This window comes from Suillus clintonianus, assembly GCF_016758775.1.
Source record: "Suillus clintonianus strain FC179 chromosome Unknown DEU56scaffold_12, whole genome shotgun sequence".
NCBI lineage: Eukaryota > Fungi > Basidiomycota > Agaricomycetes > Boletales > Suillaceae > Suillus > Suillus clintonianus.
The window spans coordinates 454,648-481,819 of NW_024539236.1; the positions used below are offsets into that span (position 1 = coordinate 454,648).

The 27,172-nt window shown below is 48.6% G+C and overlaps 11 protein-coding genes across 11 annotated transcripts; 6 read left to right on the forward strand and 5 right to left on the reverse strand.

Moving 5' to 3' along the window:
• Window positions 1–130: 130 nt before the first annotated feature.
• Window positions 131–1,420, forward strand: DEU56DRAFT_782876 (uncharacterized protein). Its single transcript, XM_041352123.1, has 5 exons — window positions 131–415; window positions 477–501; window positions 562–647; window positions 703–798; window positions 909–1,420. Exons 1-5 carry the CDS (start codon window positions 405–407, stop codon window positions 1,069–1,071), a joined length of 381 nt encoding a protein of 126 aa, XP_041212260.1. The 5' UTR covers window positions 131–404; the 3' UTR covers window positions 1,072–1,420.
• DEU56DRAFT_782894 (P-loop containing nucleoside triphosphate hydrolase protein) lies at window positions 1,421–3,863 on the forward strand. Its single transcript, XM_041352124.1, has 8 exons — window positions 1,421–1,562; window positions 1,612–1,644; window positions 1,722–1,798; window positions 1,858–2,182; window positions 2,243–2,481; window positions 2,537–2,729; window positions 2,790–2,911; window positions 2,967–3,863. Exons 1-8 carry the CDS (start codon window positions 1,550–1,552, stop codon window positions 3,588–3,590), a joined length of 1,626 nt encoding a protein of 541 aa, XP_041212261.1. The 5' UTR covers window positions 1,421–1,549; the 3' UTR covers window positions 3,591–3,863.
• A 1,004-nt stretch (window positions 3,864–4,867) lies between these two features.
• Window positions 4,868–6,073, forward strand: DEU56DRAFT_729764 (uncharacterized protein; the record flags this gene model as incomplete). The annotated part of the gene is made up of 7 exons (XM_041348117.1): window positions 4,868–5,152; window positions 5,203–5,248; window positions 5,303–5,416; window positions 5,471–5,563; window positions 5,622–5,759; window positions 5,811–5,833; window positions 5,960–6,073. The coding sequence occupies 7 exons, from the start codon at window positions 4,868–4,870 to the stop codon at window positions 6,071–6,073; spliced, it is 813 nt and encodes a 270-aa protein (XP_041212262.1).
• A 2,614-nt stretch (window positions 6,074–8,687) lies between these two features.
• On the reverse strand, window positions 8,688–10,054 carry DEU56DRAFT_782906 (uncharacterized protein). Its single transcript, XM_041352125.1, has 4 exons — window positions 9,409–10,054; window positions 9,187–9,353; window positions 9,071–9,134; window positions 8,688–9,018 (listed from the first exon to the last, which is right to left on the reverse strand). The coding sequence occupies exons 1-4, from the start codon at window positions 9,685–9,687 to the stop codon at window positions 8,956–8,958; spliced, it is 573 nt and encodes a 190-aa protein (XP_041212263.1). The 5' UTR covers window positions 9,688–10,054; the 3' UTR covers window positions 8,688–8,955.
• A 200-nt stretch (window positions 10,055–10,254) lies between these two features.
• Window positions 10,255–10,852, reverse strand: DEU56DRAFT_909222 (uncharacterized protein; the record flags this gene model as incomplete). The annotated part of the gene is made up of 4 exons (XM_041357086.1): window positions 10,255–10,317; window positions 10,375–10,438; window positions 10,491–10,666; window positions 10,715–10,852. 4 exons carry the CDS (start codon window positions 10,850–10,852, stop codon window positions 10,255–10,257), a joined length of 441 nt encoding a protein of 146 aa, XP_041212264.1.
• An 846-nt stretch (window positions 10,853–11,698) lies between these two features.
• DEU56DRAFT_926674 (3',5'-bisphosphate nucleotidase) lies at window positions 11,699–13,068 on the reverse strand (the record flags this gene model as incomplete). Its single annotated transcript, XM_041358593.1, has 4 exons — window positions 11,699–11,972; window positions 12,034–12,288; window positions 12,336–12,535; window positions 12,585–13,068. The coding sequence occupies 4 exons, from the start codon at window positions 13,066–13,068 to the stop codon at window positions 11,760–11,762; spliced, it is 1,152 nt and encodes a 383-aa protein (XP_041212265.1). The 3' UTR covers window positions 11,699–11,759.
• A 2,295-nt stretch (window positions 13,069–15,363) lies between these two features.
• DEU56DRAFT_869629 (amidase signature domain-containing protein) lies at window positions 15,364–17,465 on the forward strand (the record flags this gene model as incomplete). Its single annotated transcript, XM_041355572.1, has 10 exons — window positions 15,364–15,801; window positions 15,854–15,962; window positions 16,014–16,084; window positions 16,135–16,229; window positions 16,281–16,379; window positions 16,428–16,746; window positions 16,798–16,935; window positions 16,982–17,109; window positions 17,163–17,299; window positions 17,350–17,465. The coding sequence occupies 10 exons, from the start codon at window positions 15,364–15,366 to the stop codon at window positions 17,463–17,465; spliced, it is 1,650 nt and encodes a 549-aa protein (XP_041212266.1).
• A 128-nt stretch (window positions 17,466–17,593) lies between these two features.
• Window positions 17,594–18,798, reverse strand: DEU56DRAFT_782925 (uncharacterized protein). The gene has a single exon (XM_041352126.1). It carries the CDS (start codon window positions 18,414–18,416, stop codon window positions 17,832–17,834), a length of 585 nt encoding a protein of 194 aa, XP_041212267.1. The 5' UTR covers window positions 18,417–18,798; the 3' UTR covers window positions 17,594–17,831.
• DEU56DRAFT_753152 (uncharacterized protein) lies at window positions 18,660–19,953 on the forward strand (the record flags this gene model as incomplete). The annotated part of the gene is made up of 7 exons (XM_041349688.1): window positions 18,660–18,713; window positions 18,827–18,956; window positions 19,015–19,072; window positions 19,130–19,280; window positions 19,333–19,419; window positions 19,570–19,694; window positions 19,887–19,953. The coding sequence occupies 7 exons, from the start codon at window positions 18,660–18,662 to the stop codon at window positions 19,951–19,953; spliced, it is 672 nt and encodes a 223-aa protein (XP_041212268.1).
• Window positions 19,935–22,866, reverse strand: DEU56DRAFT_782937 (carbohydrate esterase family 4 protein). The gene is made up of 10 exons (XM_041352127.1): window positions 22,464–22,866; window positions 21,687–22,000; window positions 21,550–21,640; window positions 21,412–21,495; window positions 21,336–21,356; window positions 21,221–21,282; window positions 21,084–21,131; window positions 20,854–21,036; window positions 20,625–20,796; window positions 19,935–20,574 (listed from the first exon to the last, which is right to left on the reverse strand). The coding sequence occupies exons 1-10, from the start codon at window positions 22,588–22,590 to the stop codon at window positions 20,345–20,347; spliced, it is 1,332 nt and encodes a 443-aa protein (XP_041212269.1). The 5' UTR covers window positions 22,591–22,866; the 3' UTR covers window positions 19,935–20,344.
• Window positions 22,867–24,321: 1,455 nt separating this feature from the next.
• On the forward strand, window positions 24,322–26,966 carry DEU56DRAFT_782960 (DAK1 DegV-like protein). Its single transcript, XM_041352128.1, has 8 exons — window positions 24,322–24,575; window positions 24,623–25,092; window positions 25,172–25,306; window positions 25,419–25,589; window positions 25,643–25,774; window positions 25,825–25,941; window positions 26,000–26,521; window positions 26,576–26,966. The coding sequence occupies exons 1-8, from the start codon at window positions 24,487–24,489 to the stop codon at window positions 26,929–26,931; spliced, it is 1,992 nt and encodes a 663-aa protein (XP_041212270.1). The 5' UTR covers window positions 24,322–24,486; the 3' UTR covers window positions 26,932–26,966.
• The last annotated feature ends 206 nt before the right edge of the window (window positions 26,967–27,172 follow it).

Genomic DNA, 27,172 nt, shown 5'->3' on the forward strand with positions numbered 1-27,172 from the left:
TTGATACTTTGTACACCACCACTGAGTACGTGCTGCATCGGAGAAATGAAATTTTATGACAACGCGCTTCACAACTTGAATGTTCTTCAAGTTGTCTGCACAGCTATTTGTACCCTAATCATTATATTACGTACCTACTTACGAACGTCATCCAAGTCAAACATTGCACAGCCTATGCTTCGATCAAGCACTTGGTCTTGGTAGGCGCTTACAAGCTTTCTCTCCCGAATTCATCCCGAACGACCACACACTGCGTACTTCAATTCTCTCTGCGTCCGTCTAGTCTTCAAACTTGCCCTCACAATCGGTTGATTTCATACTTGCTCTAGCTCCTCGTCATTGTCGTATTCTGTGTCGTGTGCTGCGCCTCGGTCCGAATTCGAAACATTTGCGAGATCTAAACGATGGCGAATTGGTGTGTTCCCCGTCCCTATCCCTCTCATCATCGGCTCACGTCTATATACACATGCAATAAGGATTGACGTACTCTCCTTTCTAATCGTGAGCATAAAGCTGGTCTTCCTATCTCCTGATGATCACTCCTAAACCGCAGCACTGCAGATAACGTCCCTTTTTGTGGGGACCATCGTCGGGGTGGTTTTTACTGCCAAACGCCTTTCAGCAGCTGCTCAGAACACGAAGAATTCGTACGTTGAAACGTGCGCCCTATTGAGTTCAAGAACTTAACTGGGTCTTCTGTAGTCTTCTGAACAAAGGCATTTCTATCTCGGATACGGGTGTGTCCATAAAGACGTCGAAGAGGTTTGACAGGGAAAATTACGTGGATGCGACGCAACGGTCAGTACAGTCAAGCTCTTAGTTATTGCTGTTTCTTGCTCACTTCGCCGATTGGTTTGCCCCCCTAACTGGTCCGCTTGTCTATTCGTATCATTTCATCGTTTCTACAGCGGTGTAATCAAAGTTTTGGACGCATCCAACTTCCACCCCTCCAGTTCGGAAGACTCTCAACACAACCTCAAATCTAAATCGAGCAGCAACTTGTTATCGGCAGATCACGGTGCCACCCACAGCTTTGGGATACGGCGATCGCACAGTGGAGCGAGTAAGTGAGGATTTGGATTTGTGATAGCAGACCTCTGGTGGAGGTATGACCCACTATCTTGCGCACGACGTAGTAGCCTATGGGCGCACTCGTGCTTTAATTATTTCTAGGATGTTAAGTATTATTGATCAGTCTGTTATTGCACAGTGGGAAATTGGAATAGCTTGGATAGTATTACACATGTACTTGAGCCAAATCTCAGCCATCTTGTTTCGCGAGGATGTTGCTTTTGCAAAGCATCGTTAGTCGATCTATATTCTCTCGATAATCGTGACTGTCTGGTCAGTGATGTAGGCGGCGAGCTTGCCCGTGAGGAACGACACCAGGTTTCGCGATATCCGAGATGTGTGCACCAGGGTACGCGACGGTTTAAACTTTACTGTGATGCTGCCACTAGTGTGTGACGTGACGGAACTTGAAAGTGCAATCTTTTATTCAGTCAAAAATCATTTGTGAATCACACCAAGCGGCTCATTCACGACCATCATGGGCAGGAACAGTACGCAAAACACTTTATGTTCATGTTTTTCTCATCTGATGGCCCACAGAATCACAAAAATCATCAGTGCCACAAAAATCCAGTCAGTCTCATTCCCCGTTATCCAGCACTTATTGCAGAAAGAACAACATTAATCAAGCCCTGAATTTTCCGTACCAGAGCTCAAGAAAGACCCTGGAATACCAAGGCTTCCTGAAATAAAGGTTCGGAATGCGGTGAAGCGGAAATCCAGCTCTGTATGTCGCATTAGAGTCTTAACTGTCACTGCTCCATATTAAGTTACTGCCCCTCGTAGCCTGCGATACCCCAGCGCGATGATCCAGATGCTTATATGGCTGCCGAACCTACCTTATCTTCACTAGCAGCCCTTGCTTCAGAGACCCAGGCAATTGTAGATCAGGATCTCGCGTCTTATGCGGGCTCCTCACAGAATCGGACAAAGGAGCAAATTCGGCGCCACTACGTCCGTATGTTACACAAAGTAATTGATCAAAGTGACCTTGTTATTCTTGTGCTCGACGCTCGCGATCCGGAGGGGTGTAGGAGTCGACTGGTTGAAGAGGAGGTAAGACGGAGAGAAAGTGAAGGGAAGAAGCTTGTATTTGTACTGAATAAAATCGGTATGAATGTCGGTTTCGTTTGGTATTTGCACTCTTTCTGACCGTGTACCGTGGGCGAAGATCTGGTCTCAAAAGAAAATGCTCAGCAGTGGCTGCGATACTTGCGACATTCCACTCCGACACTCCCATTCCGTTCTGCCTCCTCCAATCAACGTTCCAATCTCAGCTCTACAACGGCACCTGGACTTATGCGCCTTCTTAAAGCATTTAAACCTACTTCACAGAGTATCACAGTCGGTGTCGTCGGCTTTCCGAATGTGGGCAAAAGCAGTCTCATCAATTCTTTGAAGCGATCAAAGGTCTCGATCTGCTTGCTACTACTCGTACCGAATGTCTCATATTATGTGGGTTCAGGCTTGTGCAGTGGCTGCACAGCCAGGTCACACGAAAGACCTCCAATCCGTGCAGCTAGAGCGAGGAATCAAAATCGTCGATTCACCTGGTGTGGTTTTTGACGAAGATGAATCTAGTGACTCTAGTCAGAAGGGCAGCATTCTCCTGCGAAATGTAGTCAAAGTAGAGGACATAGAAGATCCCATCGCAGTCGGTGCGTTTCTTGGTGCAAACGCAGTCCTTGAGGGATAGATTGCTAATCTCACTATTTCAGTTGAAGAGATCCTTGCACGGACAGAGCATGAGACGCTTCAAAAACTATATAACCTCCCTCAATTTTCCAGTACGCTGGAGTTTCTCACTATGCTTGCGCTTAACAGCGGGCGCCTGCTCAAGGTCAGCCTTTTTTTTTGGTAAATTCTAACACTTCACACAACTTTTACGTCCATAGGGAGGTACCCCCGACCTACTTGCAGCCGCACGCCACGTTCTCATGGACTGGAATCACCAAAAAATCCCCTACTTCTCCGTCCCGCCTATCATTCATCCCTCGTCGATGCCTTCTGCCACAACGGGTGCAGAAACCGTCGGGCAGGCACAAATCCTTGATTCATTTTCCAAACCGTTTGAGCTCGCAGGTTTGTTTGGCTCAGCGGACGCTGGCGCGTTTAATGAAAATGCACAGATACAGGAGGAGGTAGCTATGGATGATGGTGAAGTCAACAATGACATTCCTGCACAGGGATCTGGCATGATAGTCGATGATGGCATGGCTGCATCCGCACTGTCACTTCCGTCGTTACGCAAGCGTGCTCGTTCGCCCTCGGTGGTCACGCAGGTAGGAGCCACAGACTCCTCTGCACACCTTCGCGTGCCAAAGCGGTTCCGTCGCGCGAAGGACCTTTCTGCATATGAAGAAGCCGCTGCGCGGAGCCAGAACCACGCGCTTAATAGGCGGTCGCTGAAGCAGGACCGCAAGCGCGCACGGAGAGCTGCTAACAAATTAATGAAGACTGAGTCGGGGATGGAGGTTGATGAGCTGCAGGAGACGTTTATTGCAGATGTGCAGGGTTAATCCACTGCTCTTTCATGTCATGACATTTTGTTCTGTGCAACATCAACTCTAGACCTGGAAAGCGCTACCCGCTCGAGCTCTTGCAGCCTAAAATCGATGTATTACTGTGAGCCTCTCATTGCACATTTGTTGTGATGAGTACAAAAATAATAGGTCGTGTACTTAGAGCCACGTTCGTAGCAGAGCCCGCTTCCTGTTACCAATTGCTGCCAATGTAACATACCACATGTTTCCGGTCATTTGGCCACACATTTTGTGCAAAAGTATCGCAGTCACGAGAGGAAGAACCCACAGAGGAAATCAGTCATCAATTGACATGACAGACAGATCGTAATGGAACGCGGTGAACAACGATGAATCCCGTAATGACAATCGTCGATCGAGCGAGAATAAAAGGTAGCGGGAATATTAATGTCGTGATTTTGCAGTCCATTGTGCCAGAATTACCTCTGCAGCAGCTCGACGCTGAAAAAAAAACGTTGCGCAGAGCAGTAAACCTTACATTCTTACGAAGTAGCCAAACGGTGCGTCGGAAGCGTCTTGGTGCGTCGTCGCTCTAGGGTCCTTGAGGCTCACTTGGGGGCGGCCCCCAGGTGGTTTTCTTTCCTGTCATTTCCGACGTCGTAGCGCGTCCTAGAAATGAGATTGAGCTGTTCGTCAGCACTAGCAGCTACACTGAAATCTAGCCCGCGCTACGGTGAAGTTATTAAAAAAAACTATTTCGGGAGGCGGGACTCCCATACCTCAAGCTAATTCCGTTTATTATGTTGCATTTGGATGCTGATACCCATCGTCAAAGGCGCGTCATCATGGAAGAAAAGGCCATTCGAGCCATCACATTTGCTCCATCTCATCTCAGTGTTCTTTCGCATGCAGCGAAATAACTTACGTACGGCATCACCGTGAACACACATGCGCCTGGGTCAGTTGATACGCCTCCCTGTACATTCGTTATCTTTGCTACCCTCATCATACCAATAATCTATTTTTAGTATACCTATGCATTCTTGATTCTGTTGCTGCAAACATACTCGTATCCAGAGGTATCCAGTGCGACTCTTCGACGAATATGCGACACACCTCGGGGCTCCTGATACTGACAAGACTTTGATACCAATTGTATGTATCCATATCAATGAGGCCCACAGTGCCCCCTAATTGCCTTGCGCCGGTGTAATTCCTCAGGTACGCAACAAGCACCCAGTGAGCTGGCACTATTATTAATCCATCTCCATTATATAAAGATCAGGACATCTGATTTCAAGGTCTCTATAACAATGTCTGACACCGCTTCTTCAGCACCGACCAACCAACCCCGCGTCGCACTTGTCACCGGCGCAGCCCAAGGCATCGGACGCGCCATTGCTCTGCGGCTCGCAGAGGATGGGCTCGACATTGCCATCGCAGACTTAGGACCACAGCGCACGAATCTCGACGGCGTCGCAGAGGAGGTGAGGGCGAAAGGGAGGCGGTGCCTTGTTTTGGAATGCGATGTGACGCAAGAGGAGGAGGTCCAGCGCATGGTGCAGGCTACGGAGAAGGAATTTGATGGTTTGGACGTCGTAGGTGTTTCATTAGTTGAAGAATGTGACATAGTCTGACAACTGGTTAGATGGTAGCGAACGCTGGACGACTCCTCGTAAAGACTATTGTTGACTGTGAGCACACGCTGTTCTTTGATTCGCTTTGATGGTAATATCATACCCTAATAGCTACCCTCACCGATTTCGACAAGGTCTTCGACCTCAATGTGCGTGGGGTGTTCCTTTGCTTGCGTGCCGCAGCGCAGGTCATGATCAAGCAAGGGCGTGGAGGGAGGATCATCAGTATGCACATCCATTCGTAGTCTCGCATTTGGATGATAACGCCCCTTTTCATAGGCGCGTCGTCCGTATCAGGGAAAAAAGGGTCGGCATTGAACGGCATTTACTGTGCATCGAAAGCTGCGGTTCGATCGTTCACACAGGCGCTCGGTATGTACTCCAGAGGTCGTGATGCTTCATCTCACTTCTTACTATTCTTGCGTTCCAGCGGGTGAAGTGGGGTCATACGGAATTACTGTGAATGCCTACGCGCCTGGGCCAATTGATACGCCTCTCCGTATGTTCATGTTATCGTTATCTCCTCTGCTACCTTACTCTTATCCGCCACGCATTTTCTCTTTCTTTTGTATATGCACCCTGATACTGACATGCACGCATCTAGTGCAAGGCTCCGCAGATGCATTGGAGAACCTGCTAGGGGTTCCTGATGGCAAGTCAATGATCCGAGATGTATGTATTGACCTCTCTCTATCTCTCTCGGCGAGGATCACGCCCCTAATCGATTGATTCATCTTGCAGTACCATGCGGCGAATTCGGCACTGAAGCGGATTGGAACGCCGGAAGACGTTGCGAACATGGTATCTTTCCTCGCGAGTAAAGACTCCGCCTTCATCACTGGCCAGACAATCACAGTTGATGGGGGAGGCTGGATGGACTGATCCAGTGCTTATGGCCGAGAATCACACTGTATATAATGTAACCTGTCTCCAAACCAACCGTGTAAGTATAGCCTAACTCTTCATATGACCAAATCTTCATTTGTTCACATCTCATTCTCAAGGTGCGTTACCGTGTTTGATACATTTTGGCTCATATGACCTTCTCAGCGTAAGGAAGGTATGTATATCGAGCCAGCACATGTGCTCACTTTGCCTCCAGAAGGACCACCACCAGCTGAGGCGATTTTAAACATGCCAAGGGTGGCTTGACATTTGTGGAAAAGGCAAGGAAAGAGCACGCTCATGCACGTTGGATAGTTGGCATCTCAATCTCAAAGTAAATAACGGCAGGTGATAGATGACTACAATTCCTCGTCTATAAGATCAAGACTATGGAAAGCAAGAGCGATCAACTCACTTTCCATATAAGACAGATCCTTGAACAGCATCCACTCTATGACCGATCCTGCTACTCCAGCACAAACCAACCAGCCCATGTCGCACACATCATTTATGCAGCCCAGGGCATCGGTGCCGTCTTTTTCCGTGGCTCGCAGAGGACGTGCTCGACATCGCCGAGATATTCGAAACCAGTCAAGTTTACCACTTCATGACGGAACACGAGACCCTTAGCCATATTTCATTGATGCGAACTATCCTTGGACAGATCTCTCAGCAGGCCCTTCAATGTGCCCATTTTATCAGACATTATTTGGAGACCGAGAAAATTCGTGAGTCTTACAAGTTGTTGCCTGTGCACTTTCTCAAGCTTCTATCATCACAGGGAAGAGACTCAGAAAGAACATCGTCTCGTACGGTTAAGGATTCGGACGTGCTCTGTAACTCGACATGTATTCGCGCACCTTTTCAGGCGAAAAACTGGACCTCAGCGGTATGACTTATGCTGCAGGCGCGGGGCTACATAGATACCACGAAACAATGCCTACCAGGAATGCGCACAGAAATCCTCTCCCAGATCGCGGATGGGTCAAGAGCACTGGAGATGATGTTGAACGTGTGCTGTGACTATCGGCAAGGTGAAATCAGCCACCGCCCCATTAACGAGAAGTCGACCGTCACCATGAAAAGGTTTTTTCCACCATCGCGCGCGACCTGGCCGACTGTCATCTGGAGAGGAGAGCATTGTCGGAGGCACTTCAAAATGACAATGCGCTCAAGAAAACGATGGATATCATGTGCAGCAGTGGCAGAAACTTCTGACGGAACCGCTATGGAAGCTTCAGCATCAACTGCAGGACCCGTCGTCGTTGTAACGTGGATTGAACGAGTCTTGAGCTCGACGGAGGTCGGTAGGTGGTATAGTTGATGCGAAGAACTTCATGCCAATAAATTCGATGATTGATGATGTGGATCGAGTTACGTTGTGCGGACATGAACTGCATTTCATCACCTTCATATTGGTTACGACTACGATTGGCAGCTATACTTTGTCAAGGAAGCGCTTATGCGGACCGACTCTTCTTGCGCATGTATGGCATGCCTTATACACGCTTCAAATTGAAGTTCAGAATCCACGCACTGACCCCAATCACACTGACCCAACTTCTTGACATGCCACTGACACACTCCTTGGGTGTTTCGCAGATTATTCTTCCATAACAACATGACTTTCCTGTCGCCACGGCTCCCTGCGAGGTTATTTTCCAGCGACTCCACGACACGCGCCACACAATGTGGGGAACTTGCCTGCAGTTGCTGCACTATGTGCCCCAAGAGACCGTTGATGGATCAAGGATAGTCATCATTCATCGATATGTTGGCAAGTATTTTGATCAAATTAAACCGTCTTGTCTAAAACAATATTTTCAGACAATCTAGCACAGGTTGTTTTGTCAAGTGACTTTGGGATGCTGTTGTGCGATATAATTACTGGGCGCTCCTAGCAACGCTGCCGACCCAATCCGAGTGCACATCGAGCATCTCTTCATTAACACGCAGCTGCGCATCTACACGGTAGTGATTGTCCAACCCGCGCTGGTAAACGTTTGAAATGCACGGCAGGCTGTGTCATGGGCGTCAGATTGAAGATGCCAGCGCCCCGTTGACCATGACGTTTATATGTGTATGAAGGTTTGCCATCTGATGAGGCACACACCAGAATACTCATGAGAAGCCCCTAACACGGAGTTCACAGACAGTGGCGTGTAACCTGTGCTCTTTCACCTTTGTCTCCACATTAAAACCTTGCTGTCGCACGAACAAGAAGCAAGTATGGGTTCAAATTTCGGGTTGTTCAGGCGTCTACCACAAATACCCGTGTACCTATCGAACACCAAAACGCAGAATGATGAGATCAACATTTACATCAAGTCGCCGACTTCTTTCACCATGTACCCACAAAATTTTGATGTTTCCCTGGAACAATGCAGCCTAAGAGACTGATGATGAGTGCTACTCTGACGCCCGAAGGCTCTATGCTGCTGATTGAGCTACGCCAACCATTCCGCCTCCCCGCAGAGGGGTGCCTCCCTCCACTATGAACAATATCAAAGTCCTTTGGCATCGCTAAACGTAGTAAAGCTGGGCATCGTTCTCAGCTGGAACCGACTCTTTGTGGTCGCGGAAGGCATGGCTCATCGTTGTTCGGTATGCAGATAGGTTATTGTTACGGATTAACGTCATTAGATCTGATGACCGACTATAAAGGTGTAGCTTGAAGAATCTATCTGAGTTCGAAAACGTAGGTAACATGATCACAATATACTATTGTACCACAGCGCCTCCACTTAGCTTACCCCCACCAACGAGTATCTCCACGCCAAACACGAGATTTGGAATAAGGGTAAGGGGGCTTAGGCATGACATTCTATGATGTCGAGTTCGACCTTCATATGCATTGCAGCCCATTGTCCATTCATGCTTCAGGCCGACACACGATGCAAGTACCAATGGACGGTGGTGGTCCGATCATCTGTCAACAGCGCCTGTACCAACTGCTATGTAAGTAGACCCTATAATTCATGAGAGCATGTATACCTGTGCATGATCCCCGGACTTTATCAGGCTCCAGAACAACGAAGCATCCGAGTGTGGTGATATCCTGGATATGCATCAATCAGATAAGACGTAATAAACGCTGATGGAAGACAAACACATAAGTTCCGTATCCAGTTGGTCGGATACTCCAAGGGCACATCTCGCGCCCACAGGTGAGTGCAGCATTTCTTTGTTGCGCGGAGTGGACAGTGGCATACGAGTTTTGCGCGAAATTTCTTATGTTGTACTTGTCGTAATGCCCACTGAGTTTTTCAAGGACCCACTACAGAATGTTATTTATTTTCTGTTCCTCCATATGACATGTAGGTTGGACGTACTGCAGCATTCTCTGCCCGGCCATCATTGCTCGTTTCCAGGGTAGCAGCTTTGGATGGACCTTGTACAGCGACAAAGTCATTTGTACTGGCATTCCTAATAGTGTAAGTCCCAGTTCGAAGGTTGCCTGGAATTGTCATGGTCATAGTCATAGTCGCAAAGGTGAGTACGCAGCAAGTGAACAAGCTGTATTTCTCAAAGTGGAAAGATGTAGAATGTATTGATGGCGAACCTTGCGTTTTCCAGGCCATTCTTATAATCGGAGCGGAGTCGACGCACATGTGGTCCGAGTTCGCCGCCGACAATGGTGTTGAGACAGTATATGAAACGGTGTCATGGGATAATTTCGTATACGGATATCTCGAGTTTCAACAAGCTTGCATGAACACCGCATTCACATTGATGGAGGATGTGCGAGGCGGCCGTGGCCTCAAGGGACGTAATCATTCTTCCACGATTGAAAAATGCAGAATTGGGGTGGCGCCTAGTTGCCACAGCTAGAAGGCATGATGCGGACTCTAGATGGCACCGATGACTCGTCATATAAATGAACACAGCCTTGAGGGTGTGTTTGTACTCCGACCCAGTGGGCAACTACCGGATGTTATGAAATTATCACTGGTGGACTTCTTACCGGATAGAAAATAGACGCCTTCTATCACAAGCACAGCCTTGAGTGCATGGCATAATCAGCATTTTTATCGAACATTTTAGAACACAGAAAACAATACTATCTATACAAAGAAATCCGCTGAGAGCTGGCTGGACGTGACCCTGAATTCTCGAACTTCGCACCCCACTTCACCAAGACCCAGTGTCACACCCCACCCAATTCCCAGCTTCGTCTCTCAGGCAGACATTTTAGCAAACTCCCAGTATACATGATGTTTTGGGTTGTTGGTCAGTGTAGCCTGCTATGGCTGATGAGTTACGAGTACGAGACTGCAAGCCAGACTTAGATAGCTTACATTGGCACCATCCCTTGTCCTCACGATGGTCAAATAGAGCGAGGGATCCGAACAAGGTGAAATGCTAAGTTTGCATTGAGAAATGCGTCCGAATCAACAATAACAGCATTGCTTACAGGTAGAAGTCGCCAAAACCGCTAGCAGCAGGACGAATGAACCACGGATATGATTCTGTCCCGGAAACAATTTCAGCGCCCGCTGTGGGAGACTGTCCCATCCTAAGAAAAGTGTTCTGCAGGAAACTCCTGACATGATACGAGTCTTCAAGTCCAGCCAGCTTGTCCAGAACCCACTGTCAAAAGAAAATGAGCATATAGAGGCTAGATTTGTGGAGGCTTACTGCAAGGTGTTCGAAATGGCTGTCTTGCAGGACAATCAAAGATGAAGTCCTGTTGGTGTCCTTGAGAACAACGTATTGCCCGGTAGCAATATGCCTGATTTTATATGTCGCCGTCTGAAGAGTTGCCTGATCAATCATTTTTGCTAGGCTGCATAGAATATGTGGTAAGTCGAGAGAGCTGGTTTAAATAAAGAGCTCGGCGGGTATGTTAGGCGCTGTGTCACAATGTTGAATCGCGACCGATAGCCATGAGGCAAGAAGCATCGAAATAGCGCTCATTTATCAAGCGCCTGGTTCTGACGCGCCCTTCCCTGGGCAGGGAAATGGGTGCAATGTGCAGCTGCCAGGAAGTACTGAGGAAAATTATAAGCGCCAGATCAGGCATGCTGGCGGCAGGCTGTGCAGACCACGCTGCTCTCTTCACAATGTTCACATCAAGTTCACACACACTGAGCGCTTAGTAGGGGAGGAACTAGTACTAGGGGAGACACTAGTACTGAGCGCGCAAAGTTTGACTTGGTGGTTAGACCAAAATCATCTGGTAAACGCGTACGTAGTGTTAAACGCGCGCGCATTTTTGTCTTTTAACTCGGACCGGGAGCATAGCATCAACGGTTCCGTGTAGTACTATACTAGTTATGTACAATGGCGCCGGTTCTATGCCTTGACCATTTGCAAGACTGGCACAAATTAATCCATTGACACAAGCAGTTCGGCATGAATGTCACCGAAGCCTCAACAAGGGCTGGACGCTGAGCGCTGAACGGCGATTCATCGGGCATTCGCGATGCCGCCTCGTGGGACGCAACAGAACCTTCCATGGATTTTTTAATTCAATTCGTCTAAGGGAGGCGATGTGGGGTGGAGTAGGTCCTAGCCCTCCAGGTTCAGAAGACTGCGGTGCCTTGCGCGATCTTGATTGACGCCTGCCTTGTCATTTAATCTCCACCTACCTACATAATAGTGCGAAGAGGGAACCATATGTTGTACCAGTATCTTATAGATGAAAGATAGCTAATTCACTCCTTCTCGTTAAGGGGCTCCCTTAAGGTGTAGCCATTGTCTTGTTAGCATCCTTTGTGAATTGAGCCCGCTCGAGAGCTGATACCACCCGCCCGTGGAGTTCTTCATCGACTGTAGCAATAAAGCCACGATTCTCTCCCATGCCCCTCCCAAGTCCAAATTGGAGCGAAGCTCCCTCAGAGTCTGTAATTTTTCCACCCGACTCCTCAACGAGAACGCTTCCAGGGGCATGATCCTGCAAGTCATAATCACGGAATTATTAGCGCTGCCAAGTAATTGATTGACCAATGGCTTACCCAGATCTTCTCCTCGTAAGGTTGTTTACCGCCAGTGGTAGGCGCTGGCATGCGGAGATACACAGCACCCTCTCCTCTGGCAACACAGCAATATTTGGCCTGGCTGTCCATTGCCCATTCAGTGAGGTGGAGCTCATCGGATACCTGTCTAATCAACGGTAGATTGGTGTGCTTCGGCTCTTCTGATTGCAGGACATATGACTTCTCTGGACGAAAGTAAGGGAGTTTAACCACACTGTCGCCTGACAAGGCGATCTGCATAGGAAAATTAGGGGAGTCATATACGCAAAATTGGAGATTACCTGGAAGGCGCCTTGTCCTCGGACCGCAACGAAGATACAGCCCTTCTCTCCCTCAGGGTTTGCAGGGTTTGTTAATAGGTTCGGACATCCGATGACGCCCAGCACAACCTGGCTATTCACAATGAGAGACAAACAAACGGCATATTGGCCACCGCGTAAGAAGCCTTTTGTTCCGTCGATAGGGTCAACTGTCCACATGCCTGATTACAAGTCAGAATATGGAATTAATGACATCCAACATAGCCTCACGTTTATTTGGTCCACCTGCATCGTTTCCTTCGTCTATTGCCGCCAACAGGACCTCTGAACTGTGCTTGTGTTGAGAACCTAAACCCCATTGCGATTTCTCCCCGTCGATGAGATCTTCCTGTAATGCGTTGGTAGCCAGGGAAACCACTCGTTCTCTCAGTCTGGCGTTTGATTCATATCGGAGGGCAGCTGCACCCTCCTCGCCCACAATCGGATCTTTGGGGAATGCATTCTTCAAGACAGTGTTGATGACCGCCTGTGCGGTATAATCTCCGACTTTACCAAATTGATCAGCATCGACCCTCAAACCTGAGAGACGGAAATTGATACCTGTCACTGGTGATTCGTCTTCCTTACTGAGGGTATCCGTTCTGTCTCGGACTAATTGGTTGAACACAGTGCAAGTTGCCAGACATGCTCTCCGTACCGCTGCGATTGCAACGCCTTTCTCGACTGAAAATGCCTCGGGTGACGCAGGAGACATTGAGAATAGACGTCTTGTGATGAAGTTTCTGAAATGAGTGTTCAGGTGCTTACTGGCATGATGCAACATACGATTCAGTCACCTGAACCGCATCAGATCGTGGGATCAATCAGGATCAATCGACCACCGTTGGCCTAATTTTGAAGTTTAGCTTGAGTTTAGCGCCAGCTTAAACTTTGCGGGACTCCGTCTGTTCACGTCGAGTCTTTTTTTCTATCTCAGATCTCCTTCTTCAAATCAGAACTCGGTGCAAGCGCGTCTGCCTCGAAGTAGCTTGGCATAATTCAGTAATACTGTAACCAAAGGTCACTAGGTACACGTTTCAGTTGTCTCTCGTAGGCAAACAAGTTCTAAGCATCAGATGATTCTAGAACCAGCAACATCAATACTGATCGATACATCAACCGTCCTGCTTAGTACGTACAAAGGCGCCTATGCCTAATGCCAAAAACTAGTACATGCCTATCTCTTGATGGACATGCACACCGTGAAGACGTGAGTTTATTATAAAGTTTGAGGGCTAGCTTATCAGACTAGTCTTCCCTAGTCTGCCGGCACACTATAGACGAATGAAGACGGCTTTCAGTATGCGAGAAGTGGCATGGATTCGGTATAACGTGGTTGCAGAATAATACGTTATTCCATGGGTATGGTTCTAAACTCTTGGTGGAATATGTACTTATCGCAATGATGTGGTAGTTGAAACACCGTATGGTCGATGCCGCGACTTATGGATACGGCATAAATATTATCTCGAGTTGCATCCACCCTGAACCGTGGTTCGGAATGCTGGGTATTGCAGCTCGCCTCGTTCAGAGAGTATTTATCAACGTCCAGCCTACATTATGGAGGCTATTTGGACAACCCTTCACTCCCATGACTTCGTCATGCTGGCAGACAGTCACAGCCAGCTGGCTCCCGACTCCAGAGTGGCCGGTTTACTTCAGTCGCTTAAATCAACTTCATTCTCTCCTGCACTAAAAGCCAGCCCGGCGCTTACCCCTATACTCATATTCACCCCAATTTCGTCAAATGAGCTATCTCAAATCGCAAAGATCTTAATCACACACTTCTTACTGTCGTTGTGCAGCAATAAGTCTTCTCTTTTTATTTTTTCCCTGGGACCGGTTACACCGGTGGTCGTTGCTGGCTAACATTATGCCGGTCCAGCCGTATCTTGAGCCATTTTTTATTTCTGCACTGAAAGACGCTCATACATTTCAAAAGGGTTGCTGCAAGCATGTATCTGTAGCGCTGCACAAGTCCTCCAGGACAAGTCGACGGCGACCTCGTGCGTATATATTTTACCATTTTATCTAAAGTGCATACTAACGCCCTGTTTGCGAAGTGTGCGTAGCGCCCATCTGATCGATCTCCGGAACCTAGATCAAAATGCAGGTTGCTGGTGGTCCATGAAACATGATGAAAGTATGGCCCTATATGCCAGGAAGGGTAACTGCGTAATGAATGTGTATCATCTCATCCCTGTTGTGATATTGGCGCCAAAACCTTTGCGTGCTCTGCTACTTGTCCTTCATCGATAGCCACGGAATTCAGTATCAAGTAATGTTAGACCCCGCGGATCGACAACTACGGGGAGCTTACAATCCGGTATCCGGTGCAGTGACACACAATGCAACATCATCATCAACGTGCAGAAGTCAACTATGTAGTCTCGACCCCACTAGGCAGTGCTGAGTGCTGATTCCTGACTGAATAGTGCAACACGCGGTAACTGTAGAGTGGAAAATAGCACATGCTCCGGTCCGTTATTACATATCTTACCTATGTCACAAGTTGAGGTGCTCGGCATCCGCCGCGCCCAGACTCATTGCCACTCATCTCACTGGCTTGGCTATCTTCCTTCTATTATTTGGTTTGATTACGGACCACTACTAGCTTCGTGAAGGAAGTGTGTCTGTTCTTAGAGCTTGTGCTTGCGCACTCCCTCCGTTGTAATTTTCTTCTACAGTGCTGTTGGGTGAATTCGGTTCCCCCTCACCGCGCGCCCCAGGTCTCGACTTGCCTGCATCGAACAGTGTCGCCCACGCCGTCTAACGCACATGTTCCCATTTTCTCGACTTATGTGTTGGTGGTAAGCAACCAATTCCATTCATTAACCTTGTGACTTGTCGCTCCCTACTGGCATTTCTGCTATGGGACATCATGTGCTCACCAAGACGTCATGCGTATTTTTGGCGGACAGCTTATCTGAGGAGCTGCTTACAAGGATCGTACATATATCGCAACCCCAGTGTATTAAGCGTTCTACCTCCCTCTCCCCCAGTCATAATAATGGCTACAGTATCTTTTAAAGAGAAAATCAAAGGCGTAGGGGGTAACGCTTTGTACGAGGCAAAGGCTCGCGTCTTACGAGAACAGCTTGAAGCCAAGTTTCCAGCAAGTCTCAGACTCCCACCAGCCATTCTTGAGGACCCACCTCTTGATGTGACTCACATTCCCGAGACGTGTGGCTTGCTCACTCCCCAAGAGTTGGCCATTACTGAGCTAGATGCAACCGCTGTGTGCCAAAAGATCGCTGCGGGCGAGTTGACAGCAGTCGAAGCTGTCACTGCCTTTGGAAAGCGCGCAGCTATCGCCCATCAGCTCACAGCTTGTCTTATAGACTTCTTCCTCGATGAAGGCATAAAACAGGCACAGCAGCTGGATGAGTACTTCCGAAAAGAAGGCAAGGTCGTTGGGCCACTGCATGGATTGCCAATCTCAGTCAAAGTAAGTGCACCATCACCAACTTGCAATCTATCTTACATTACCTCGTCGTCAGGCCCATTACCCCATTAAGGGGACAGTTGGGACTGGGGGCTTCCTCGTCGACATCGAGACCTCGACGCGAGACTGCGATATGACAAGCATTCTGCGTTCATTAGGTGCAGGTATGTAGTTAATTCCTGGAACAACATGCTGTCAGTCGAGCATGTTCACAGTTTTCTATGTCAAGACCAACCAGCCGCAAACTATCATGCACCTTGAGTCTCAGTCTAACTACGGTCGATCGGTAGGCGGTCTTTTGAGTAAAGCCATCTTTCAGTGACTCAAGTTTATTAGTTGAACCCCCACAATACGAACCTTACTCCAGGAGGATCTTCTGGTGGTGAATCAGCCCTCGTCGCCATGAAAGGCTCTTGCATGGGTCTTGGCACGTAAGTGTGTGTCCTATATGTGACATGGAAATTGATGCATTACCAATGAAGCGATGGTGGGGGATCCATTCGAGGTCCGTCTGCCCACTGTGGTATATATGGAATCCGTCCGTCCTCTCGGACGACGCCCACCCATGGGCTTCTGTGGTAGTGAGTGTACCAAGCTCTGACACAGAGTCGTGTTTATAATCACCTCAGTCAACCTGGTCAGGACGGAGTCATTCCTTCTACAGGCCCGATGTGTCGCTCAGCACGAGACATGCAACTCTTTCTCGAAGCTGTGCTTGGGGCCAATCCTGCACTCCTGGACCCAGATGTTTTGCCTATTCCACTAAATGTGCCAGATCTGACCCAGAAGAAACTGCGTGTAGGTATCATGATGCACGACGGGGTTGTGATGCCACATCCTCCGACTATTCGAGCACTGAATTTGGTGAAGGCAAAGCTTGAGGCATCATCAGAGGTTGAGGTGGTGGACTATATTCCATATGACCACGGCCGTGGATATAGCATAGTCGTGAGTCTGGTAGCCTGTGGGGTCTATATAATGTAACTCACGTGTTTCCAGCACGAGCTCTACTACGAGGATGGAGGAGCCACAGTCCGACGTCTTCTAGAGGAGAGTGGAGAAGATATGCATCCGCTGACAGAATGGGTAATCAGTCCACAACTCGTGAAGAATCATGATGCTGCGCAAGTTTGGAAGGTAAGATGTTCTGCTGCGTCTCGACACGAGCCCTGACCTTGATTAGCTACGCAATCAACGTGATAAATTCCGGCGGGAGTACTCTGATCACTGGTGGTCCCAGAACGTCGACGTTGTCGTGTGCCCACCCTTCCAAGGTACAGCCAGCCTCCATGACACTACGAAGTACTGGGGGTGCGTAATAGTATGTCGCAGGGTGCCAGGCAATCTAACACTTCATATTTTAGCTACACGGCCATCTGGAATTTGTTGGACTACCCAGGGGCAGTCTTCCCGACAGGTCTCGTCGCTGACCCAGCTGTTGACATATACCAGGAGCTTCCCAGTCCGATGAGTGCGGAGGATGAGTACAACATCTCCCTATGTTAGTCGTGTTCTTCATACAGGATGGCATGAGCTGATCACTGCATATAGATGATGCAGCGGCATATAAAGGGGCCCCAGTGTCTCTGCAGACCGTGAGCCGAAGATTCAACGACGGCTTAGTGCTGGCGGCACAGGGTGTAATAGAACGCATCCTCAAGTCTTAGGGGTGTCGTCTTTGTTGCACTGAAAGCACCGCACGAGCCTTTGGGTCCTGTATGTATTAGTATCATCAAAGCGCAACAACTAAAGGTTGTCCGAATCATCGACTATGAATTGACCATGTCAAACCCATATTACTGGTTTCGCTAAGTTCAATCAACAGTGTCGAAGTCTCTCTTATGCAATGATGGTGCCCAAAACCCATAATAATACTAGGAGAAGATACACGAGTCTGAACAACACGATATGTACTAGTATCTATCTCTGAAATTACAAAATCGTCCTTGGATGTACATGTGAAGATATGGTGAAATGGATTCTTCAATCTGTCTTCTAGAAAATTGTCGAACCCAATCACTTTCCCAAATCCTTCAGCTGCCCACAGTGTTTCCACTGCTATCCCCCCGGTACTCGTTTTGATGCGACTCCTCAAAAAGGACCTTCACCGCCTCACCCTTAGCCTGAGGTGCAATACTAGACAGTGTTGCAGATGGCACAAATGGTTTGACAGCCGAAGCTAAGTCCGTTGCCGAAATTCCGAGTGAGGATGCAAGCTGACTGAAATGCTCTTCGAGTTCCGCTTTCACTTCGTGACCTCTCCGCTGGTTCCAGTACAAACTATCCTGCCTTCCAAATCGCCCGACAGACATCCCCCACCACCCAACTTCCTCTTTCCAGTGCTTGAGCCCCACAGCCGTGATGTATGTATACCACCCCGTGAAGAGAAGGGCGGTCGTCACCAAGGTGTATATGAAGTAACGTAGTGATCCCCCATATCCCGGTGGGGAAACAGACCTCAACATCGGTTTAGATCGTGAAGGAGGCAAGTCTGACTGAGCGACATGGTCAGGGCCCGAGGAACTTGGCAGATGTTTCTCTTTAGCCAAAGAGGTGGGCGATTCGTGCGATGATTTGGAAGATGTGCGGTCTCGTTTAGATCGTTTTCTGGTGGACATTGCGATCCTACGGTTCGCAGGGATAAACACGCTTAAGGAGAGATGCGAGAGGTATTTATCCTGCAATCCTCGAGATTAATACGAGCGTATGACACCAAGACCTTACTGTACAAGCCTACCAAAAATTAGCTTGAGCTCGGGTGAAAAAGAGGAAATGGGAGTGCTGATGATGCGGAGCATTGGGTGCTACTGGGTATCAAGGGTTTAAATGGAGAGTTCTTGGGCTGGACACATGACGTCACCATGGCGTACTTACCTCCAACGTACAGCCACCTCCACCAGCGACTGAACTTGTTTGTACATGTTGAATTCCAAAGCTCTGCATAAACATTATCAAACAACCGTCATAAGTAACTGAATGGCGAAAACGTTGTGTTGAGATCTGCGCAGTGTCAAATCAATGGACATAGCCCGTGCACGGAGTTGTCCGTAGTCTACTTAAAGTACGATCGGAGCTTGCCGAAAATAATTTCACACTCTTGCTCGCCTCCTCGGGGCTGAGTTATCTCAGCCACACCGGCGGCCCACACGACGTCAAAGGTACGAGAACATGAGATTCTTGGTGTTGTTCCTCGAGAAAGATGCTCCAAGTATACAGTGATTACGACGTGGCAGGGAGAAGACATCTTGAAGACTAGCTGCAGTCGGAATACATCGTAGGTTTCTGTGTACCTCAGTCGGGACTATGCGAACGTTGATATTACATTCCGTAGCGCACAGCTAGTCCCCGACAACCATCTGGTATTGGCAGGGCCACCCTATCATGATGACGCTTGGCCACCTGCAGCGCCAAGAAAAACTCACGCCAACTCACGCCAACATAAGCCGCCCGTCATGCATCATGTCCGAGCACCGGGAAACGATGTATGTAGACTCGCTGAAGATGTTTATCCGTGGTATCCCTATAATTGCACAGAACAATATTCAATTGAGCGCTTGGCGCCAATATCTTCCAATAGCCTGCAAGCACGTCGTCCTGTCTCTAGGGACCCACGTCAACAAGGTACTAGAAATCGAATGACTAATCGTATACAACAAGAGGACAACGAATGGCGGCTTCGGGATACCGTACAACAAAAGACAACACGAGGGCAAAAATACCAAGATTTAACAATGAGCATCAACAATGCTACGTTTCGTACTACCGTGACAGCTGGTTTCTCATCCGCGCAACGTCTTCCTTATTGTTGGGCTGTTCAGAGAGACTCCCGACGGATCTCAGCCACCAAACCACGGAACGACGCTGAATCCACGCTCAGACCGCCGCTCTGACATCAAGTGAGTAATGTGTTGCGGGCTATGAGACTGATCTAGATGCCTGTCAAGCTGGCTGCCGCCCAGGTCCATCATCGATCCGACATCTAGACGTGCACTTCATACGAACCCTTCAGATCTCAGCGCCCGTCAACTACAGACTCTTTTTTGCCGCAGAGGCTATGTGATTCTGATTAATGCTGAAGTTTATTATAGGGCTGGTAACGAAAGAACTATTAAGCACATCCCATACCTCAATGCAGACCACCATTACATGTCGTAACATCTCTGTTCGTCGGTGATCGTAATTACATTTTTTAATAAACTTCGTGTCCGTAGTAGCCCAACATTTGAATAAGAAAAGCAAGAAAAGTCCGGTATCATAGTAAAAGAACAACATAACAGGGTCCGGTATATTAAATGACAATGCACAGGATCTAAGAACTAACACCAGCGTATTGGTGCGTGAGCTTGGTGCTATCTTTGTCGACAAGTGCGAAATTCTAGTGGTGATGAGGAACGACAAATGTCAAGGTATGCTATGCGTGGAGAACGTTGCAATTGTTCAGGAATATAGCGCATGTGCGACCGGGAATGAAAACATCACAAATGCCAACCAGAGACAAGAAAAAAGAAGAAAAAGAACAAGGTCCAGCAACTGGACGAGGAGGAGGCTACGCCAAGAGTTTCAGAGCAAAGCCAACGAATGCTGCACCCGCAGCAAGCGTTCCCAAACCGTCAAATGAGGCTCTGGTCGCAGCACCAGTGGAACCTGTGCTTCCAGAAGATGATCCAGAAGATGATCCAGAAGACGATCCAGAAGACGATCCAGACCCTGTTGAACTAGAAGATCCATCCGTGGGGAGTGGAATGCTATTGGAGAGTGTTGTTGTACCGCTGATGTCTGCACAAGTGTCAATATAAAGATATTTGACAAGATAGCGTTTGTCTTACATTGCTCAAACGAGGGTTGAGAGATGTTGGTCTCGACGTATGGCTGAGTTTGATTTGTGGCAACACCCATGGGAACGATGTACTTGAATGCAGCTTTCAGCTGGGCGTAGAACTTCACAGCTTCGGCCATGGTGAAGTTGTTCAGTTCATGCGTAAGCATGATAGTACCCTCCTGCAAGTAGTGTCAGTCCTTCATGGTTGGCGCTAGGAGTAGGCGAGGTTTAATTACGGTGGCGAAGGTGCCGTTTTGTGCACGAGTAATGAGGTCCTCATAGTTCTGGTCAACATTAGCAGAAGTGATGTTGCCAGTGCCTGCACGCCAATCGTTGGAGTCATATTTCCAAATGATCGTGCGCAAGCCCAGCGCGTGGGCAAAGGCCCGGACCCGATCATCAACATCGCCGAAGGGAGGCTAAGGGTGTATTAGACAGTTGCACACCTGGGAATAATTATGCTTACCCTCCAGCAAGTAGGTGTCACACCGGTAACCAACTTGATCGCCTCCATCTAGAAGCCAAGGTCAATAAATTTCCGATTGTGCTCGATCAGAGGTCTCACGGCTGGGAAGGGGTGATTAGAGTGGAAGGTAAGGAGACAATGCTAGGTGACGTACTGTAGTAGAACTCAGCAAAGACTTCTTCATTGGTCAAAGAAGTCACTGTAAGGGCCTAATCAACCACCTGAGCATGGCCGTTAACACGTAACACTCACTGTATCTGTGCGACCAAGTATCTGCGCCGGTATGACATTAATGCACAACCACAACGGCAAGCGCGCAAAGACTCACGAACACAAATTTCATGGCCATCAGCGAGGGCGCGCTGCGCCTCAAGAGGCCAGTCCATGACATTACTGCCGATGTAGAACATGGCTGGATTGCATTAAGAATACACAAAAGTTGAAAAAATGATCAAAATCGACGCACTGGCTTTCTGATTATTTTGCGACAAAAAATTGTAGAACACATTGTGGGAGCAATTAGGTCCATCGTCGAAACCATAACCCAGAGTGTCCGGCTAGACAAAGTCAATTACCGGATCATGATGAGGTAGAAAAACATACTTCTGGGACGGTAGACAGATCCGGAGGCAATCCGGCCAATTTCGGAGTAGTGCATTGGTCGTATGTCCACCAGCAATCTGGGTCAGACGGAGGGTACGTCGGGGTAAAGTTGCTGAAGTCACCCGTAAGGGATGCAGGCTGCGTGCCCTTGGGCTGAATATTTGGGATCTGGCTCTGGATGGACTGGTACTTGGCTTGAGCATTCGTGTCAGTGCTGACAATGGTGGCAGGTGTCCAGATAGGCGGGAATTCGCCCGCAGATATAGCAGCGCTAACGGGAGCGTAGTAATATGCCGTACATTCTTGGTTTGGGTCTGAGTTGAGAAGTGATCAGAATTATGCATGACAAAAAAAATCGGAGAGCCACGAAATATGAAGTACGTAATTCGAAGATCCTGGGCCAAGAGTGGCCGAATTCGAAGTTGTCAAGGCGGTTACAGCCCGCCCTGTGATACAAACACACACATGTCGAAAACATGCACGCAAGAAGCAATGTGGTCCGACCCCTCGCGTAGCATCACCACCAACATAATATCCGCCCATCGAATAGCCGAAGCGTTCCTCGGCTCTCGTTCGGAGATAAAGGGGCGCATGATGTTGTATTCAAGCGAAAAAGGGCGCATTCAAATTGAACAACCCACTTGAACCACAATAGATGGAGCAGTGTACACCACTGTGACGATTCAGAGGACGCGTGCGCCCCCGCCAATATATATATCCCCATTCCGGACCGCCTTGGCTAATGCCTGTAACCAGGAATGATAATTTAATGCTCACCAGTGATTTGCGCCTCGCCCTGTTCAGTGGTACGGTCCTGGGCACTGGCGGACAGAGAAAAGAGTGTGATTGCAATGAAAGCAGAAGAGACTGTGGTCTGTGAAGTAAAGAGTGACGACAAACGCATGCTGATTAGTTTGATGATACGCTTGTGTGGTTGGAAATATTTGAACTCTGAGGAACGGAAAGAGATGGCTTATGATTAAGAAGAGGTTGTCGAGTCGCAAATATAGGCAGGAGTTTAAAATTGGCGAGAAGACGGCGAGGAGGATATTCTTTCTCACTGAAAGCTCGGGAAAACGATGAGTTGTACGTACGGCTCCGTGTCGCAGGAACTTCAAAAGGTGGTGGGAGGAGAAACAACACCCCGGTGCAAAACACACGTATAATCGGTATATATAGCCATGTGCCGGTCATGCCGTTCACAGTCTGCATGTTCATTGATAGCAAGCCTCCACTGGGTTAAAAATACCTAAATCACGTGCTCACTTTATTTAGACCAACCAATACAAAAAGCCAGCGCGCACTATGTCCAAGTAAGTACTACCGACCCGACCAAGAGTATTTCCGATTCATCTCAAAATTTATCGAAGGATGGGGCCCATGGGTACCAGGGTCCCGAGTGCCATTCTAGCCCGTGCTGTCCGTCCATTGGATAGAGGGAAGTCATACAATTTCTTCAAACGGAGCTCCAAAAAAGGCACGCGGACACGCAGGAATGGATAAGAAAACTTCACGTGTTCTAGGTCCGATCGATGCGCTAGTTTGTCCGAGCCATAGCCATTAAGTCTAAGTCGGTCTCATGCGAGAACGCATTGACCGTCCCCGACCTAGATATGCCAGCGTCGCGTTACCCAAGACTACTTGGTAGGGGACCTCCCAGCAGAGGCATAATAGGACCGCCTATAAGCCGTGTCTCCTCTCGAACAAGATACCGACGAGATTGTAAAACACCTCGAGTCGATATTAAATTGCCCCAATGTCATGAAAGCTGAGCGCTGCAAGGCAACACCGATGATGATCAGTGATCAAAAGGTGCAGCCAAAAATACTTGATTGAATGTTTGAAAGCATGCATGATTTGCGAGATGCGCGGAAACATCAAGCTGGTTATTTCTTGAGCTATGATCATGTGACCTTTGTTGACCCCGGATTCAGCACTGTGCCACTGCCTCTGATCAGGCCTTCAGGCACCTCGGTGGTTGTGTAGTTCATCTTGAAGACCGTGACTGAAGCTTAAGTCTAAGTATGTAACCTGTTCTTTTAAAGGGCGCTGTCACGGAGCGTAATAATGTCAGCGGACTACCGCGAGTTGACGACGAGGTACTATCATTGACACTGCGACGAACAGTTTGTGTTCATGTCAGAGGTCGCTCTGAATGGGCGGTGTGCTGCTACTCCATGCCGACAGAGTACACAGTTGTAATGACTGGAATTTCACCGCGACGCCTGTGTCTAGAATCGGAACCGGGGGAGGCTCCCCGCACGACACCACGGAAGCACTAGAGTCTTAACTTGGAATCATCATCATAAGGTGCATCGCTCGTGGTGTACTCACTCTTTCTTCATATTTGGTCTTACATCTGCGCCTCCAAGCATAGCTATAGGAGCGGTCCGGGCTACAAAATACTCCGATTAACGATCACAAGATATTGAAGCCCCATGGCTTCTTCCTAAACTTAGCTGCAGTGGAGTGGTATTACAAGGTGATAGTCTCGGGCTTGTCATAATCTTGGTAAACTACTGAAGGCTACTGAACAGTCGTTGGTTCTTGTACATGGGTAGTTTGGAGATAAGGCAGCGGGGCATCAACTGTTTCTCAATCCACGAAAGCAAAGCTGTCAGGTGGAGCAAACTTCCTCACCACGATATCGCTTCTCATGTGAGTCAAGTGACCCTCTGACTGAACGGATGACTTATCTACCAAAGCACCCACGGTCTCTCTTTCGCGGCCCCATAATCATATCCATCAAGTTCGAGCGACGATCCCTTAGTCTATGAAGTTTATGGTGTGACATATTGCCATGTCTCACAAACACATCTACAACTCTTCTGATGGCCTCGTTCTCAAATCTCTCCGCGGTGCAGTTGCATTGAACCCTGCGCTTCGTCTGTAAGCTTGCATGTGTACATCACGTTCGATCCATTAACGCTCTTTAGACATGCCTCAACTAAGATAGTGTATGTTGCGAACACTCCTCCATCAACTCGCATTGCCGTTCTATCTGGCGGGGGTGCCGGTCACGAGCCTGCGCATGCTGGTTATACAGGCCACGGAATGCTAACATCCTCCGTCTCCGGTGATGTCTTCGCGAGTCCGAGTGCAAAACAAATTTTGGCCGCTATCGAGTTTGCCGCATTTACAAACAGCCCCACCCCTCGAGACGTGGTGATCATCATCAACAATTACACTGGCGATCGTTTGAACTTCGGTCTAGCTATGGAGCATGCTCGTGCGAAACATCCGGGATTGAATGTCGTGAGCGTGCTGAATGCGGACGACGTTTCGCTTTTGCCCCAGACAAGGCAAGACGGGAAGGACGCGGGGATGGTTGGTCCGAGAGGTCTCGGGGGAAACATTTTTGTGTGCAAGGTCCTTGGTGCCTACACCATGTTCGGTGGCAAAGGAGGTGAGTATCAGTGCCTGTATTTCTTCGTAGTTTGCTTCTGACGGCGTTGATGATAAACCGCTCATTCACTTCCTTGTAGAATCTACCTCTCCAAGTGCCCCTAACCCCACGCTTGCACGTGCCAAATGCCTTGGTGATGCACTAGTTGCACATTTACGTAGCATTGGTGTTGCCCTCGGACATTGCCATGTCCCTGGACGCGAACCACATTCAGGTCAGAGCCTGGGCACCATTTATCATCCACATACACTGACATTCGGTATAACTTCTGACTTCTGTTGCATATCACTGCTCCACTGCCAATCGCGTGGCATCAAACCATGCAGCTTCTCAACTGATTGCCGACAACCACGTTGAACTGGGACTCGGTTTACACAATGAACCAGGCGTTCGCTGTGCACCGTTGGAATCCTCTCATTGGCTCGCCACTGAGATGTTGCGCCTGGTGAGTATGTCTGGCGGAGGATGGAGCGGAGCAGATATTTACAAGGGCGAAGGTAACACACTCAATTATGATTATTTGCGAATATTAACTTCTCTTGCCTTTCAGGGGCGCCCAAGTTTGACGCTCATGAGTCGTGGCTCCGCGAAGATGATGTGACTGTGTTGTTCATAAATAATCTTGGCGGTGTATCGCAACTTGAAATTGGCGCAATAGTGGAAGAAGTCCGGGACGTTCTTGGTAGGTGACATCATTCCATCAAGGTCCAAAATAAATTAACCATAAAATAGCGTCGCAGAAGATTGTTCCGTCTCGTGTCTACTGCGCTCCATTTATGACCTCGTTGAATGCGCCTGGATTCTCAATATCCGTTGTGAACGTATCCAGGATTCACGAACTTATTAATGGTGATTCAAGTTCCATCCGCATGGTCAAGAAAAGCTGATGGAGTATATGTCGCTGCAGGCAACAACGAGGAAGATGAGATCGACTTGCTCGCGCTCCTGGACGCTCCAACCGATGCCCATTCCTGGCTTGGTGTACGCTCATGGCCGGCTGTCAGGGCCACCCCTGACGAGAATGAAGTACAGGCGGAGGCCTTGCTACGAACATTCACTTCTTCTCCTTCTGGGACTTCTCAGTCTTCATCTGACGGGGGTTCGACTTGGCAAGGTTTGGGTATGTTAGAAGAGAACGTGATCAAGGGTATCAGAGGGGCGTGTCAAGCTGTGCTGGTCGCTGAGCCAGATATGACACGATTTGACACGATTGTGGGCGATGGTGACTGCGGAGAGACGTTCGCTAGTGGTGCTCAAGGTTTGTTTAGGAGTACATGCTGTTCGCTTGCCTGTGATCCTAATCGGAATGCAGCCATTCTTGCGGCCCTTGACTCTGGAACCCTCGATCCAGCGAAGACAGCTCCTGCCCCATTTGTTGGCAAGGTGGGTGAAATACTGGAAGGGAGCATGGGTGGTACTGCTGGTGCTCGTGAGTCGACTATTCTTGGACGTGGATAACGTGAATAACACTGTGCTTTGATAGTTTTCGCAATCTTCTTCACAGCATGGTCCAATGCCTTACGTTCATTAAACGGCCCATCGTCACTTAGCGCAGCTCTTATCGCGTTAGGAGCACACACACCTGCTCGTCCGGGAGATAGGACTGTCGTTGATGCCTTAGCACCATTCTGTGCTGTGCTTTCGTCAGATGATGCTTCACTGGAAGATGCTGTGATTGCTGTGAAAGAAGGTGCGGAAAGTACCCGGGGAATGAAGGCACGATTAGGGCGGGCATCTTATGTGGGGGGTGGAGAAGGAGGGGTTGGTGTTCCTCCTGACCCTGGTGCTTGGGGAGTCGCCCACATCGTGGATGGGTTTGCAAAGGGTATAGCTGCGTAATCCATCACTGGAAGGAAGACACTCCTTCCTTTTTTGAACAAAGAAGCTGTGGGTCCTGCATGTGACATGGGCCATGGCTCGCTCCGCGAACGAAAATTAGGCTTCCACCTGTGTATTTATATATGGACCCACGAAGAGCTCATACAGGAACTTGTATGCGATAACATGTCCTGTAAGTGTCCGTTTATCAACCATTCTTGTTGTATCTTGCTATGTATGAACAGATTCTGATATCAGAAAA